Source organism: Artibeus jamaicensis, unplaced genomic scaffold (genome assembly GCF_021234435.1).
Source record: "Artibeus jamaicensis isolate MK-2021 breed Jamaican fruit bat unplaced genomic scaffold, CSHL_Jam_final scaffold_1964, whole genome shotgun sequence".
NCBI lineage: Eukaryota > Metazoa > Chordata > Mammalia > Chiroptera > Phyllostomidae > Artibeus > Artibeus jamaicensis.
In genome coordinates, this window is record NW_026522030.1 from 6,745,779 (window position 1) to 6,763,129 (window position 17,351).

General features: G+C 54.9%; 1 protein-coding gene across 4 annotated transcripts in view; it reads left to right on the forward strand.

Moving 5' to 3' along the window:
• The window catches only part of WHRN (whirlin), a 76,659-nt gene that overhangs the window by 21,682 nt on the left and 37,626 nt on the right, over positions 1–17,351 (forward strand). For 2 of the 4 annotated variants that reach the window (XM_037139466.2, XM_037139467.2), the window contains exons 2-3: positions 2,875–3,093; positions 11,839–11,964. The exons of 1 other annotated variant lie outside the window; for it this stretch is intronic. In XM_037139466.2, coding sequence (XP_036995361.2) covers positions 2,875–3,093; positions 11,839–11,964 — 345 coding nt within the window. The remainder of the gene's footprint in view (positions 1–2,874; positions 3,094–11,838; positions 11,965–17,351) is intronic. One more of the 4 variants, XM_037139468.2, reaches the window with a different exon arrangement.

Consider the following 17,351-nt stretch of genomic DNA (forward strand, 5'->3'; position numbering starts at 1 on the left):
AATCCTCTGTGGCGTTCTCAACAAAGGCATTAACCTCCTCTCCTTCTCAAGGTTGTTGCCTGACTATTTATAGAACTGACCAAGAGAATTCCACTATTGCCAGCAATACAGAATACAAATCATGCCCCATGCCTTGGTTTCATCTCGTTTTAACTCCTTGGACATAGCTTTCCTACACCTGGTGTCCCTTCTCAATGTGGACACACCAGGGAAGAGAGGGGCGTGGGCTCTGCCACTTGCTGGGCTCCTACTGTGCGCACAGGCTCTGGACCTCCCCCACAGGGGGTTGTTTAATCCACATAACCCCGAAAAGTGTTCTCCTCTCAGGTGTGCTGCTTTGAGAGAGGGAGCGGCTGGCCCAAGGACTCAGCACTACCAAGTGGCAGAAGCGACTTAGGTCCAGTTCTCCCTGAGTCCACAATCGCCGTCCTCCCCCCTGCTCCCAGTTCTAGCTCAGCCTTCCAGATGAGACGCGGAGGGGAACTGCAGAGCGATGCCTGTGGATGTTGGGTTTTCTGTGGGGGTCACAGGTTTACTTTCTCACCCAGTCGGGTCAACCAGCCTTTTCTGAGGACCTACTGTGTGCCAGGGGAAGCCTTGTCTCTCGCTGGGCTGTAAGTGCCATGAGGACATGTGCACTTTGTCCTCTCCAGGCCTGGCACACAGTGTGCCCTCAGGCCACCCCCAGCAGGTGAATCAGACTCACGGTCCAGGTGAGAAGCAGAGAAGAGGCAGACTAGTGGGGACAGCACTGAGCAGCCGGCAGTGCCCTCGTGAAGGAGGGAGCAGTGGGCAGGGGACGGGGGGCAGGGAGACTTCAAGGGCTCTGTGACCTCAGAAGCTGCTGCTGCTCCTCCGGGTCTGAGACCCACTTCCCACTCTGCTCCAGAGAAGCCCACCTGGCCTCCAACTTCCTCCCTCCTGCATCTCAGACTTTAACAGAGATTTTTATTTTCCCAGCTGTCTGTCCGGAGTCCCACGGACTGCTAAGAGAACACTGTAAATCTTCCCCTGCTCATCTTCTCAGAAAGCTCTTTCAAAAGCAGGATTTTGGAGAACCGCCACCCTCTCATTATTCCTCTGCTGGGGACTAGCGTTTAGCTGTGGCACCGAGGGGCTCGATGCCTGGCCGCTCCCTCTCCTTCCTCCAGGAGAGGTTCAGATGTCAGGGTGTCCTCCTCAGGTCCAGCCAGGGTGCCCCACTGCCCTTGTCTGCTCTTGGTCCCACTTGCCTGTCAAGAGTCTTGTGGAGTCAGTAGAATGAAGTATGCTCTGGATCCCCGCAAGCAGGAGGGACCAGAGAGCTAAGTCCCCCCTCCCTCTTTGAGGCGTAGTGTTGTTTTCTGAAAGCAATTGACTCTCACTCTGGAACATTTGGAAAATATTGAGAGACAGGAAGAACAAAATAATAATCACCCGAAATCCTGCCACATAGAGAGAAGCAGTGCGGGCAGCTTGGCACACTGCTCCTCGGCTTGGTTTTGTTTTTCGTCCCCGTGTGATTTTTCTTTTTCCACAACTGAGATCGTACTGTAGGGCATGATTTATAGCCTTTTGACCTCACTTAACATTAAAATAGATCGCACATCCTTGGCATTGCCAGCTCTTTGTAATGACTTTAAAATGTGATTTTGACGGCAGCATGAACTTTCTCGTGTGTAGGGACTGTCGTTTAGTCAAATGGTACCCAGCTGCGGGGCGTGTTTGCTGTTAATCCTGGTGCTAAATGACCCTCTCTGGGGGGAAACGCTTCACTTCAGCTATGGCTGCGTGAGAAAGCAATATGGCCAACCTCAGCATCCATCTGGGGCGTGGGGTCTGGCCTTACCTTTGCCTGTGGTTGGTCCATCTCCACACTGGAACATGTAGGATAAAGGTGGTATCTACCTTCAAAATTAGTTGCTATGGGAAAGGAACTCCTGACTAGCTGCTTGGACAGGTGATTTCCTTCCATTTCTTCAACTGAATAATGGGATTTCCTTCCCCACAGACTGGATTCCGTGAGGATTTCAGGAGATAAGGCAGACTCGGTGCAGAATGTCTGACACAGACAAGCCGTTTGTAAATGTTAAGCTATTGCTATTATCAGTATTTTTATCTCTTGACTGTCTTGTCTGGTATTTTATTGGGGCTGCCAGGACTACCCCAGATTCTGTGATGCTAGAAGGGCCCCCAGGTTCAGCATATACTTGTACTCACAGCTCAGGTTTACTCCGGTGGAAGGATGCACAGCAAAATGAGCACAGAGAGCAGGTGCGTGGGCAAAGGCAGCAGGAGACCAGGCACGCCCTTCCACACAGGATGTGTGGGGACACAGCTAAATGCTAGTCCCCAGTAGAGGAATAATGAGAGGGTGGCGGTTCTTCCGCCACCACACAGGATGAGCTTAATTTACCCGGCACGGAATTGCTGTCCACCAGCGAAACTCAGTAGAGACCCAGCGCCCTGGGTCTCACTGGGGGGCCGGTCATGTAGGAACCTTCTGCCTGAGCCCACCTTTCAGATCTCCAGGTAAGCCTGGGCACAGTGAGCCCTTGTCAGCGAGGGAGCGGTGGGAACACTCCGAATGCAGGTTCCCAGATGCCAGCCAAGCCGACCTGCCTAGGGATGCAGTCTCGGGCCTGCTCGTTAGCTCTTTTCTGCACAGATACACTAAGAGGCCGTGTTTCTTGCGTTTGGACCACTTCAGGGTGAGGGTGGGACAGATGTTTTCATGTCTACAGGATGAAACTGAAGGCTAGAACAGGAAAGGGGTTTAGGGACTGACCTTTTCCTCTGCGATTGGGTCCCAAGAGGGTACAAGTTCTGGGTCACGGGAGGGGGAGGTCCCTCCCTGCTCCCCTCCCTGCTAACCCTGTGTCCCCCTCTTTGTAGGCTCTCAAGGGCTCAAAGAAGCTGGTGCTCTCCGTGTACTCGGCAGGGCGCGTCCCCGGGGGCTACGTCACCAACCACATCTACACCTGGGTGGACCCGCAGGGCCGCAGCATCTCCCCGCCCTCGGGCCTGCCCCAGCTCCATGGCAGCGCCCTGAGGCAGCGAGAGGGTGACCGGAGGAGCACCCTGCACCTGCTGCAAGGTGGAGATGAGAAGAAGGTGAGCTGCTCAGCCTTGGCCTTGGCGGGCCCGACCTGAGGTGGAGGGCTGGTGAGGGAGACTGGCTTCTGAGACCTTTTCTTCTCGCCAGACCCAGAATGGGGAAGCTTCTTAGAGGCCGGAAGGAGAGGCTTGGTTCTCCTGGGGCTCTGTTCTTTCTCCTTGACCCATGCAGCCTGAATTACACTGCAGGCTAAAGTGCTGCAGCCAAAGAGCCCAGAGACTGTGGTTCAAATAAGACGAGTATCCCTCCCTGTCCTAGCGGAATGGGGGACGGGGCAGTGTAAGCAGGGCCGTGTAAGCCGGTGGGCAGCTCTGTGCCACACCTTATTCGGGACCCAGGTTCTCTCTACTACCATCCTCTAGGAAATTGCCCCTTCTTGATGGCTGAAGCTGGGCCATGCCAGGTGGCCCCTAGAGTGGAAAGGGGAAGAGAGGGCTCGGTGCTTCTCTTTAAACTAGAAGTGATTTCACTTCCCAGCAGTCTGGACCCAGGCGCCTAGCCACTCTCAGCTGCCGGGATCTGGGGCTCTCTAGGCCTTTGCAGTGCTGGTCTCGGGCTGTAAGGAAGAGAAACAGGCCCCGGTCACCTCCACAAAGGGAGGATTTACTAGCAGGGTATTGGCAGTCCCGGAATTGAAGCCGAGAAACTCGGGGTGCATTCTCCAGAAGAAAGTGATCTCCCTTTTTCTCAGCATCCTTCCCCTCAAGAGTCTTATCCCAGGAAAGTGCATCTGATTGGCTGGTGGGGAGGGCTGGGCACTTTGATTGACAAAACCACCAAGGCAGTAGATGGTGGGGGAGGGGTGGTCGGGATTTTGTAACCTAAAGAAGAGGAGGGGCAGGGGCATCAACAGATGCCCTCCACAGAGCCGTCCTCTCCCCAGACGTGACTATTTCTTAAAATATTGGAGGAAGGGCTGATAGACGGTCCCCCTGATTTAGTTTTGGGCTGCAGTCTGAGGGCCATTTTCATTGTGCCCCCTGGTCGCGCCTGGGACCAAGAATGTCATTCCTGCAAACAGCTCTCTGGTCTTTTAGGATCTTGGCACCAACAGCATGGAGGCCACACAGCTCAGAGGTCTGGGCCGAGCGCCTTCCCTCTGGAGACTTTCTCAGTTTTCCTTTCCTGTCGATAAGACCGTAACATTTATTTAATGTGTTTGTGTTCGTTTGTGCACACCAGCTCAAACGTCAATATGCGGGACGAGGCAGAGATGGCAGCAGCTTCTGTGCCAGGTGGGGGGCAGCAGGGTAGCAGTTGGTGTGCACCCCGGGTCCCCTGGGCTTCTTCAGGGTAGGCAGGGCTGGTGGGGTTTGTACCCCCGCTCCAGCAGTCTTGAGAAAGCAGCAAGGCCTGTGGCGCTGACTCATTTTCAAGGCCAGCCGTCCAGGGCTGGGCAGTAACTTGCTCTATCTTTTCCTCAAGCCCCTTCCCTAGTGTAGGGCATGGTATCAGTGGTAATTATGGTGGTTGGAGAGCTGGCCGAGGTGCTGGACTCTGTGCTTACAGCATCTTCCTGAACCCTCACGGCCGCCTTGCAGGTAGGTGTTCTTATCCACATGATACAGAGGGTGGATCCGACACCCAGAGAGCACTCGGCAGTGAGGGCACATTCGGTGAGGCACCCTGTACTTACTGAGTGAGCTCCCGGAGTGCCTGATGCTGTTATGGGAGGCGGGAATAGAGATGTGGACAAAAAAGATGGGCCCCTGCTCTGGGGAAGCTTCCACTGGGTTTGGACGTCACGGGAGAAGTGAGACAACGATCCCAAAATGAGCACAAGTGAGCAAAACCATGACAGAGGTGAAGACTGATGGGAGAAGTGAGCTCGAGAGAGGGGACAGAGAGTGACAGGGAGGGAGGCACTGCTCCGAGGAGATGGCTCCCGAGCCACCGTGTGCCCCCTGGCGGCTGACAATCCCAGGCAGCAAGGACAGCATGTGCAGAGGCCCTGTGGTACAAGCAAGCATGGTGTCTTCGAGGCTTAGCAAGAAGGACCTGGAATTGAGTAGATGCGAGGGTTGGGAGGAGGTAAGGTGACCTCTGGGAGTCTTGGGGTGACTAATATGGGGACGCAGAGGGCAGGAGCTTAGGGAATCATGTTCCTGGGAGGGTTCACATACCCTACCAGGCAGGAACTACCCCAGACCACACCAGGGAAGCCTTCCCAGGTAGCACAGCACCAGACTGACGCTTCTGCCCTCCCCACACTGCCACGTTCCTCCCCTTGCTGCTACAACATGGAAACCCCCATTTCCCTGTGGGGAAGGGCCCCAAGCCCTTCCTTGGACTCCCTGGGCCTTGATTCTCTTCTGTCCAGTGGACTGGTCTCATCTTCTAATATTCCAACTAGCTGTGGCCAGACTCCCAGATGGACGTCCCATGCCAGACTTCCAAAATCCTAGCACAGCCCCAGTGGGGACACAGCGCCTAGGGAAATGAGTTTTCAGGGCCATAGCGACATAAACATTGCACCTGTGACGACATTCCCCTGGCAGCCACCTCGGCTGTGCTCCAGAGCTGGCTCTGGTTTTGCAGCCCTTCCGCTGAGATGCTCTTCCCCACACTGTGGGGCGAGAACCGTCCGGAGGCCGAAGGGAGGCACAGAGGGAGGGGAAGCATGCGCAGCTCTGTGCGAGTCGGACCTGTCTGCTCACAAGACACCATCAGGTCTGCAGAGGAGATAAGGGCCAGGCTGCAGGGTGCTCCTTGCTGCGTTCTGTGCTAGTCCCCTTCCTCTGTGGGCTGTTATAAAACCAGGACAGCATTGCTCTGGGGGGCGGGTGGTAAATGGGGTAGCGTCAGTGTGGCAAGGAGGGTAAGACCCTGGAGCCAGGCAGCCTGGGTTCAAATCCTCACTCCACCCCTTGCCAGCTGTGTGCCCTTGTACAGTTATATAACCTCTCTGAGCTTCAATCCCATCTTCTGTGAAGTGGAGACGATGATAGGGCCAACCCTCCCCACCACTGCGCAAGCTCCATGATGGTAAGGATCGTGGTTCTGTGCCCTGGTACACCCATCGTGCCTAGATCAGTGCCTGGCAAGGCATAGGTGCTCAGTAAGTATGGAGTGAGTGAATGAATGAAAACGGAAACACGTTGCCAAACAGCCAGTACATGGTAGAGGCTCCACATATATTTGCTGGGTTTGAGTCAAAGTCCTGTTTGACAAGACCTTTGGACACGCTGTTCATTGCAGAATTACAGAGGCTATAACTTAGAGGTTCTTATGAACCCCTCCCTGGGTTCAGTTAATTGGCTAAACAACTCCCAGAACTCAGTTTACTTCCTGCTTACCAGTTTGTTACAAAAGGACATGACAAAGGCAACGGCTGAACCTCCAGATGGAAGAGACGCACAGGGCAGGGTGTGTGGGGAGGGGCACAGACATTCACGCCCTCTCCAGGTGAACCTCTCTCCCTTTCCCTCCACGCGATCACCGCCCCAGAAGCTTCTCTGAAGCCCACACTGCGGGGGTGTTTATGGGGGCTTCCTCATGTAGGCAGGCTCAATTATTAACTTCATTTCCAGCCCGTCTCTCCTCTCTGGAGAGTGGATGGGGGGAGGTGAAAATTCCAAGCTTCTAATCACAGCTTGATCTTCCCAATGACCGCCCTCCACGCAGGAGCCACGCAGGAGCCCACCCCCACCCGGAGTCACCTCATTAGCACTAGATGCTCCTGCTGCCCTTACCACTTAGGGATTTCCCAAGGGTGTCAGGGGCTCTGTGTAGGAAGGGGAGTGGAGACCCAGTATACATATTTCTGGTTATAAATCATAGTATCACACCTGGTTGTAGAACTTTCTGACCGTGTGACCTTGAGAGAGTCACTTAACCTTGGCTGAGCCACTTAAGCTTCCCTCTCCTTGATTTGGGGACGGTCACGGCAGCCACGTGGGGCTCTTCCAAGGATTAATGATCATGTGTAAGCGCAGAGCACAGCACCTGGGACATAGTAATTAATTCCAGTGACAACCATCATTTATTGAATGCCAACTAGGTGCTAGGTAGCTTTCATATCTTTTTGCCCCAAAATGTTGATTGACGTCATCTTCTGGAGTTGCTCACATTGCTTCCGGGGCAGGATTGGGGTTCTGGGGCAAGGCAGGAAGGGGGAGGGCCGTGCCTGCTCCTGGTAGGTTTTCCGTGAGAATTTCGCTGAAGGGGAAACTAAAGGTCAGAGAAGCCGTAGGCTTTGCCCCACGGTTGCTGAGGACTGCGGGGCAGAAGCAGAATTTGGATTCAGGCCTCAGGAGTCGGTGTGGTGCCTCCTTAAATGCCAGGCCTCTGCTAGCCCTTGGCCCTGTGACCTTGGCCACATTCTTTCATCCCTCCAGCCTCAGTTTTCTCATCCAGAAAATGGGGATAATAAGGGGGGAAAACCCATAGGAGTGGAGAGAGGATTAAACCAGGTGATTAATGCATGTGAAGTGCTGAGCCCAGTGCCTGGGTTTAGGAAACACACTGAGTGACCAATGAATTCAGTGAGTTACCGTGACTACCTTCATACTGCTGGCGAGAGCGGTAGCCTTTCCACGGCACCAGGCTGCCTCCCCTTCCTGCCCTTTCCCATCAGCGAATTTTGTTTCTGACCAAACGCCGGTTGCATTTGCAGCAAGTGATTGAGGCGGATTACTCTGTGGTTGATGGGGCTGTTATTACAGTTCTGTGATAAAGACTTCGTTTTATTCCCATGTAAAGGATTTATGGGGAGGCGGCAGGGAGGCGGGAGGTATGTTTCCATCCTTAGTATTCAGAGGGGCTGCCATAGACGGCTCGCTGTCGTCTGTGTGTTCCTGGGCTCCTCTGGGGCCTCTTCCCCCAGAATCTTCGTGTCCAGGAGCTGGAGGGACCCAGTGAGGGTGGGGTTGCAGTTGGGGCAGGAGAACCAACCCCAGGTCACCCAGTGAGCAGGGCTGGAGCTGGGCTTGTTCCAGGCCCTGAAGGCACAGTGTGGAAGAGGGGCATTGTTCTTCCCAGGAGGGTGGGGGCTCCAGGTGGGACCTGGCTGCTCTGTCCTCAGCCTGCCTCCCTGCTCTGAGTCCTGCCTCACTCCCCCTACCACTGTCGTAAGGCGCACGCCTCCTGAAGGATCTCCAGAATGTGGCCCTCTGTGCTCTTCCCCCGTCCTAGGAGACTTTCCAAAATCTCAATCTGAGCCTCTCTGTCCCCCCTATTTAAAGCCTAGGCTTCTTGGCCTGGCTCATAGCCCCCCACATAGGCGAATCTTGTCTCTCCTCGCCTTCCCTGCTGTACTCCCTACAAATGGAATCCTCCGGTGACCCCAGGGCTCTGTGTGCTGTCCAGGTTCTGAGCTTTTGCCTTCCCTTTGCCCTGGCTGACCCCCTCTGCCTTCAGGATTCCGAGGTCATATTTTTTCCGGAGGCCCTGCCTGAGGTCAGACTCCCAGGGAGGGGCTCTGAGACCAAGATCTCCCTGGCAGAGGTTTGTAGGAGAGGCCCTGGGTGGAAACAGTGACTCCCCAGCGACGTCCGTCTCCTACTTCCTGGACCCTGTGCAGATGTCACCTTCCGGTCACCTTCCGCAGCAAAAGGGATGTGGACGTGATTGCATTAATGATCTTTAACACCGGTTCTCCTGGATTGTCGGGTGAGCCCAATGGGATCACAAGTGTCCTTAGAAGGAGAAGGCAGGAGGACCAGAGTCAGAAAGAGGCGATGTGATGCCGGGGACAGGTTGGAATACACTACACGGGCTGAGTAGCTGGAGGAAGGGCCCGTGAGCCAAAGAAAGCGGGTGGCCTCTAGAGGCTGGGGAGGGGGTTCTCCCTGAGCGCCCCTGGAAGGAATGCAGTCCCGCCAAACCACTCCAGACTTCTGGCCTGCGGAACTCGAAGATAGTAAATCTGTGTTGTTGGAAGCCCCTGAGTTCACGGTCATGAGTTGCAGCAGCCCTGCGCTGCCCTGGGATCATGCTGGTAAAGGTGTGAGGGGCGCAGAACTGGGCAGAGGGGCAAGTTGGCTGCATTGCCCTTGCTGCAGAGGCCTCGGCCAGTCTCACGGGCTCTCTGGAGCTGGGGCGGCCTTGCGGAATTGCCCTGGATTGAGGCAGTGCCAGGCTTTCTCCCCTCTCTGGTCCTTGGATGGGAGCTGCTCTAGGAAGGGGTTGACCTCAGGGTGGCAGGAGGGACTCCCATTGTGAGTCCTCAGCGGCCAACGCTCCAGCCCTGGGGCTCTCCTGGGGACAGGGACGCGGTTACAGTCTCCTCTGAATCTGGGCCGGGCACCCACGTGGGGCTGGGTCAGCATCTGGAGCCCAGTGACCGCTCACACCTGTGTGGCCCTTCCCAGCCCAGGACGCAGCCCAGGGTCATCTCTGAGAGGGAAATCTCCTTTCTTTCCAGGTTGTACTTGCACAAGCTTAGCCCAGTGGCTTGCCCAGGAGGGCCATTTGGAAGATGACAGCAGTAGCCAGTGTTTTCTGAGGGCCTCAGCTGTGCCAGGGGGATTCTAAACGCACCCAGAACACGGGCCCGCTCATCCCTCGCAACAGCCCAGTGCAGTGGGTATGATTGCTTTCTCCGCAAAAAAACTGAGGCCTGGAGAGGGGAAGCGCCACTACCAAGGCTGAACTTCCTCGGTCTGGCCCCGGAGTGTGCCCGTCTAACCACCGCACTGTCACCTCCCAGATACACAGACCTGCATGTGATGAGGGACCCGGGTGGGGGGCCTTGAACCCAGGTCACCTCAAACCTGTCCCAGCCCTGGGGCTGGCTCTGTACTGGGGCAGAGAGGGGCAGGTCGTGGGGACTGGCCAGTTAGGTGTTCCCACGTTCGGCCTCAGGTGTCCACAGAGCCTGCTGTTTCCAGGAGGACGTCTGTCTCTCTGACACTTCTGGGTGACAGCTCTGCAGGCCACACGGGCGCCCTTCTCGCTAACGGTCTGTCTGAGGAGCAAACCCGGAGCTGGCTCTGGACTTGTGGGGCTGGGGCTGCTCCACCGGCAGCACCACCTGGCCCTGGCCCACTGCGGGGGGGTGGGGGGCACCCGGAATGCAGCAGAGTCTGCAGTCTCAGCAACAAACCCCGTGGAGCCACTGTCTACTGGGGTGTCTACTGGGCTCTCTCCCAACGGCGGTCTGCCAGCCGGTCTGCGGCCATGTGGCCTTGTCTGGGTTCGTCCCCGGCAAGATGGAACCAACAACGGCCGACTTGTACTGAGATGTGCTGTGGGCCGGAGACCAGCCTGCGTTTGTCTCTTGATTTGATCCCCTCCAAGGTCACCTCACAAGGCAGACACTCTGTTCACCCTCCCTCTCCGGGCGAGGAGGCTGAGGCACGGAGAGGTTAGCTAAGCAACGTGTCCACAGTGGCACAGCTGGGCCCCCCGCAGGGCACTCTGGACTCGACCACCTCCCTCCTGACCTCCAGGGTGGTCAAACAACGAAGTGAGATAATATATGTACAAGGCTTCTCCCAGTGGCTGGTACAGAGCCCTTGGGAACTCGTGGGTGATGGACTCTCCCAAAATAGAAAGGTGGCTGGACAGTTTCCCTAACTCTGTGACATTTGCCCCCCCCTGGTGCCTGCGGGCAATGCCCCCGCCTGTGGCAGTCACATCTTTTACATGTCACTGGGTCCTAGCTTGTTCCGGGATGTTTTCTGCTTTTGGGGGATAGATTTCAGCTGTTCTAGGCCCCCTTCTTTTATATAAATTCCTCTCATATCCAAGGCACACTTGACCTGAATATTCCCGCAGGCTTCAGACCTGCCTGCAGTCTCCCCGGCCTATCCTCCCAAGTCCCCGGCTGGCCCCCGGCACTCCCCCCTCCGGCTACAGGGACTCAGCTCCTCCGTCCTGAGCAGAGCACGCTCCCCTCCCTACTGCAGAGGAGTAACACCCGCTGTCGTGTGTCCCTGGGAAGCCCCTCCTGCTGCCGCTGCTGCCTCTGCCCCTGTCTTTGCCCCACCCTTGCCCTGTGCTCCTGCTCACTCTGATCCCATCACAGACGTCACTTTCTACAGGAAGCCACCTTGACCACCCCTACCCCGAGTCAGGACCATTGTCCCTTTTCCGTATCCACACGGTCCCCAAGCCACCTCACCACACTCTCTGACCACACTGGTTTCACTGCCCCTCTAGATGGAGACTCGTACGAGTAGGAAGTGTCTGGGTCATCCCTGGTCCCCTGTTCCAGCGCTGGGTCTGGGTGCTCCTTGTGTTTGTAGAATTGAGGGCTACTGAAGCAACGCCACTGTGGTATGTGAAGATGGGTGGCAGAGGTGGAAGACCCCTGGGAAGGCAGGAGACTCCTGGAGTGGCAGATTGTGGCGCCCCGAGCCTGCACTCAGCCTTGATGCTAAGGAGGGAGGCTGAGAGATGCGGAGACCCCAGGGCCTGAGCAGGCCCTTCCCAACTGAGGAGTGTGGTCAAGGTTGGCCAGTGGAGGCAGAGGAGTCCACGGCCCTCATGGTGAGAAGACCATGTGGCTCCTGAAGCGATGAGGTGCTCTACGGTGAGCATCAGGGCGTCCCTAGATGTCACCTCCTTCCCTTTCTGCTCTTGTAACTGCTGCCCAGGGAAGCAGAGGGACACCCCCTAGGTCACACAGTGAGCTGGAGGCAGAGCTGGGGTTGAAACCAGAATGTCCCAGGGCATCTTGCAGACCTGACTCAATCAAGGTGGCCTGCAGGGCGGGGGCATGACTCTGCAGCTTGCTGCTCCCTGAAGCTCATGGCGCCTTTCAGGCCCTCCAATGCTGCCTCCTATCCTTCCTGCAGGTGAACCTGGTGCTGGGGGACGGCCGGTCCCTGGGCCTCACGATCCGCGGGGGAGCAGAGTACGGCCTTGGCATTTACATCACTGGCGTGGACCCGGGCTCTGAGGCAGAAAGCAGTGGGCTCAAGGTGAGAGGCCCCGCTCTCCCATGGGAGGGGATGGGGCGCAGGGCTGTACTTGTGGGCCGAGGGAGGGAACCCTCTGTGCACGGAGTTCTTTGAGGCTGATTTCAGACTTGCAGCAGAGCAGTCAGTGCCCACCTTAAGGATGAGTCCCAGTGGGGTGCCCTTCCCTGGCTGCCCTCTGATTCACAGCTCAGAGCGAGCAGCAGGAGCCATGCGCCCGTCTCCCTCCCGTGCCCTGAGTTCTCAGTCGTCCTCAGTGCAGGTCCTCCCATGTGGTGCTGGGCGGTGGGCCAGCCCAGGCTCTTCATGGCCACTGTTTTGCAAACACTGCTGCTGGGCTGCGATGGCCCTGACTCGGGAGTTTATTACAGTGCTTTAGAGAAGAGGAGAGAAAGCCTCAGGCCGCGTTGGGGTTGTCCTGGGGCAGCTTCGGGGCTGGCATTTCATTCAGGGCACCCGGCAGTTACTGAAATAGTATTAACTCACGTCTTAAAGAGCGCTGTGCTTCCAGCAGTTGTAATTGACTTCACATTGAGCTTCACATTGACTTCACATATCATCTCATTGCACCTGCATGCTATCCTGTGGGGTAGGTCATTATTACCCACAGTTTCCAGCTGGGGAAACTGAGGCATGGAGCAGTTAAGCAGACTTGCCCAAGGTCACAGGCCAATGGGATGCAGAGCAGGATTTGAGCCCAGGCAGGTTTAATCCCACATGTGGGGCCAAGGAACGCAGCGTGAGGTGAGACTGTGTCTCCGTACAGAGGGCCTGAGTGCCCCACGCGTGTGAGGGAAGCTGATCGTCTGCACGGACGAGGAGAAAAGGTTGCAGCGGATCAGAGTGGTGTTCACATCATAGTGGTGCACAGCTGGAGTGGTGCGGAGACAGGGCGTGTCAGGGTCTCTTAGCAAATACAGTGGGGTGGGAGAGCTCTTGGTCTGGAGCCAGGACGACTGGGTCCAAAACCCAGCTTGCTGCTTGTGCTTTAACAGCTGTGTGACCGTGGAGAATCCCTTCAACTTCTCTGAGCTTCCCTTCCTTTCCCCAGGGAATCCTAAAAAAAATAACGTGTCTTTCTCAGGATTACTGAAAAGATGAAAGGAGGAATGAACCAACAATAACATTAAAAATAAAGGTTAAACTTGCCGAGTGTCTAAGTTATGGACTGAATGTTTGTGTCCCCACCCACCCACCAAATTCAGATGTATCAACTCTAACCTCCAGCGCGATGGTGTTAGGAGGTGGGGCCTTGGGGAGGTGCCAGGTCAGGAGGGTGAATGGGGTTAGTGCCCGTGTAAAAGGGACCTCAGAGAGCTCGCTAGCTCTCTTTCCACTATGCGAGGACAGAGGAAGAAGATGGTAGTCTGCAACCTGGGAGAGAGTTCTCACCAGAACCCGACCATCCTGGCCCCCTGATCTAGGACTTCCAGCCTCCGGAAGGGGGAGAAATGAACGTCTGTTGCTTATTAGCCACCCAGTTACTCTGTTAGGCATCTGACACTGATGGAGACGGTCCCAAGTTCTTAAAGCTTCCCCAAAGCCCCGTGAAATACCTTCCTTTGTTTGCCCACTGTACAGGCACAGGGTCTGAGATGCAGGGAGTTGCAGAACAAGTAGGAGGGAAAGCCGGGGTTCCCAGTCCGGTTCCAGAACTGCACTGGCAACCGGGCCAGCCGGGCGGGTCGTAGGTACTCCTCAGAGGTCAGCTGGGTCTGCTGGGTTCTGAAATGACCTGGGTCTGGGCACTTGCTATGTTCTCAGCTGGTTAAGATGATACCTTGCTGGGACTTCAAGAGGAAGCATCCTCCTAGTATTCTCTATGCAGATTGTGTTTAGTGAATGCGGTATTTTGGAGTTGTTTTAGATTTACTGAAACGTGGCAAAGACAGTCCCCCTTTTTCCCTTCATCTAGCTTCCCCTAATGCTGACATCTTACATGAGCAGGGCGCGTTTGTCAAGACTAATAAGCAGCTGACACAAAACTGCTAAACCGACTATACACTTCATTCAAGAGTGCTTGGTTTTCCCAATACTGCCCTTTTTCTGTTCTAGGACACAGTCCAACCCAGCATGCCACACTGCATTTAGCCCATTTTAACTCCATTTATTTCCCCCCAAAATTACAAAAAAAAAGAAATGATTGGAGTTAGTTTCAAAACACAGAGTAAAGATTCTCTGTCTTTTTTAATGAATGAGAAAATTAGGAGGGAGAAAACTGGAGGCAGAGGGAAAGAGATGGAGCTGAGGTGACTTTTCAGAACACTTGCTATAGGGGCTGCAAACCCAGCTACAGGCAGGACCCAGCTGCAGCGCCCGGCGTCCTGGCAGCCAACGCAAAGAGGGGAGCAGGGGAGAGACATGTGTAAGGTGAAAACAAGCCACCTGTGCTCGAGAAGTCTGGTCACTCCTCTTCCTGGGTCCCTCCGGTCCCTCCTAGAGAGGATGTTGTGCCGTGACACAAGCCCTGTCCCCAGCGCCAGGAGACACGCGAATGGGCTCCAGACTTTGCTGGCGGTAAATTCGTTCAGATTGAATCCGTGTTAAGGAGAAGGGGGAGGTTGTGTTCAAGAGAGAGGACATGCTGGGTCCTGGCCTGAGAGGTCTGTGCGTATAGCAGAGACATCCCTGGTTTCTTACTAAGCGGGAAGCACAGGCCGCAGAATCACCTCTCTAACAGGGTCTCACCATGGGTGTACGTCCGTGAAAAACATGGTTGGAGGAATACCTAAACCGACCTGTACCAGGATATCCACAGTGGTGCTCTTGACAGGATGCGATTATGGATGATTTGCACTCTTCTTTATGTCCTCATGCAGTGTCTGGACGGAATATTTTATAATCGTGGCGACAGTGACAATAAAGCGATTTCCATTTTGAAACACGGCAGAGGAAATGTATTCCATAGGAGTTTTCCAGCCACTTCAGTTGCTTCTCAGTTGCAGGTTGTCGAAGGCTTTATTTGCTCATAAAATGCCACCTTCGGTCAAGTCCTTTCTACCGTCAGTGCCTACCCCAGTCAAGCACTTTCTATTCCCTGCCAGTATTTTACTTTCCCCTCCAAGGTACCTGGGACATGCAAACACCTGCCCACACTCACTCGGGCAGCCAGAACTGATTAATTCCGTTTATTGCCAATGCATTTGCAGTAGAATTAGGCACATTGAAATGGAATAAAGGGGCTTGGCTGTGTGGGTGGTGGAGCCAAGAACAGGCTTTGTTTGTAAATAGGACTCCTTGATGCTGTGCAGAGCTTTCCTGGGGAGAAAGTACTGCCTGCTGCCTGGCTTGCGGTGCTCGCTTAGCCCCCAGGGTGGGTCCAGGGCAGAGGCAAGTCAAATGCTAGAAAGGAAAGCTCCTCGGAGGGGGTCAGGCACCGCCCAGCATTTCCCCAGGGAGCCGCAGGGTGGAACTTGGCACCGTCCCACCCTCCCAGGAGGGGCTGACTCCCCCTTCAGCACTTGTCTTGGGCTGCTCTTATTCCTGTGCACATTCCCCTGCAGCTTCAGCCTCCACCACAGAACGGAGCACAAAACCTAGTTCCTTTCAGGACAGCCAAGATTGACTAGCATTTAAAAATAATAATGATGATGATAACAGTTGCCAGTTATTAACCAGCTATTATGGATCAAGCCCTGGGTTAAGGGCTTTAGATACATTCTCTCTTATTCCTCCCAGTACCCCCGTGGTGGGCACTAATAGTGCCATTTAATAGATGAGCAGTTGGGGCTCATAGAGGTGCAGTAACTTGCTCAGGGCCAAGGATCCCAGCCCTTCCGGTCCTCCAAAGGCCACATGCTTTGTTCTGTCACCTCCTTCGTACCCTAATTTGACCAAGTACCAAAAGAATGCAGAGAGAGGAAATGAAGGACATCTCATCTTGAAAGTCACCAAGCTTCAGAAGCCCAGTGTTCGTCCTAGATCCTGCCTGGCCCCACGCCCTCCACCTCTGAGGTCATCCCTGGCGGGGAGGCCCATTTTGTTTCTGCCAGTGGTCAATGGGGTGGACGGTGGGTGCTGGCGATCGGGGACCAGAGCAAGGTGTGTGCAACCCAGCACCTGGTTGCGTGGTCCTCCGTGGGCTCTGCATGAAAATTATGTTGAACGGGAGGATGGGGGCAGGAGACAAGCAGCGAAGACAGCGGCGCCCGAGGGGACGCACCGGCTGAGCCCTGGTGAGAGAAAAGGTGACAGCAGGCATTCGCTGGGTGACGACTCTATGCTGGGCACTCTGCTGAGCACTTAAAAAAAAAATCCTCCTGTGACAATATGGCTCTTACTGATTTTTTTTTTTTTAGAGAAAGAGAGGAACACTGATGTGAGAGGGAAACACTGATTGGTTGCCTTTCATTTGCACCCCGACCAGGGATCGAACCACAGCCTAGGTATGTGCCCTGACCAGGAATCAAACCTGCAACCTTTTGGTGTATGGGATGATGCTTCAACCAACTAAGCCACCTGGCCAGGACAGCTGTTAAGTGCTTTTGATGTTCCACCTTAATGAATCCCTAAACAGTCCCTGAGTTAGATGTTGTGCCATGCCTCACTGAAAGATGAGTGAACTGTTACCTCGGAGAGGTTGTTACTTGTTCAAGGTCACCCAGCAAGGAAGTAGCAGAGCTGGGACGGGGATCAGCCCCAGAACTTCTGGTTAGTCCCGGACCCTGTGACCCTGAACTTGTGTGATGAAAAAACAGACTGACATGGATGGCCCTTGGCAGCTGGGCACTCAGCCCTCTGTAGTCACAGTGGCGACAGCTGCGCTGTGTTTCCACACTCCGCTTTTGGATTTGGAACCTGAAGGAGTCTTCTGGCCATTCAGAATGTGTTCTCGGTGAAGCACGGTGGGCGGCCCAGTGGAGTGGGGGCCGTGCTAACGACAGCAGACAGAAGGAAGGTAGGGCAGAGCGGGCTCTATTGTATCTCATGGACAGGCACAATAATAGCAGTTGCCGGCATTTGGGGAGTGCTGCCTCTGTGCCAACCGGTGTGCTTAGTGAGCGCCGGGCCCATGCTGAGCCATTTAGCCCTCCCAGTGAGGAGACACTAAATTTTAGCCCCATTTTTAGAGGGGCAGCTGAGGCCCAGAGAGGTGAAGTAGCATGTCAAAGGTCACACAGCCGGCAGGTGGAGGAGCCGGGATTGAAACTAGGGCGTGTCCAGGGTTTAGTCACAGGAAGTGCTGCTCCCACCTCTTCCCTCACACCCTCTCCTAATATGGGTGTAATAATTTATAGTTTTAATTTGAACGTTTCACCTAAAATGTTCTATGGTGAGCTTCAGTGTGACATTGTTATGTTGCAGAATTACATGCTTATGATTTTGTAATAGAAGATTTTACAATAAAAAAGAGGCATTGTTTGTGCTGGGCCCTGTACGCAGGCTTGAAA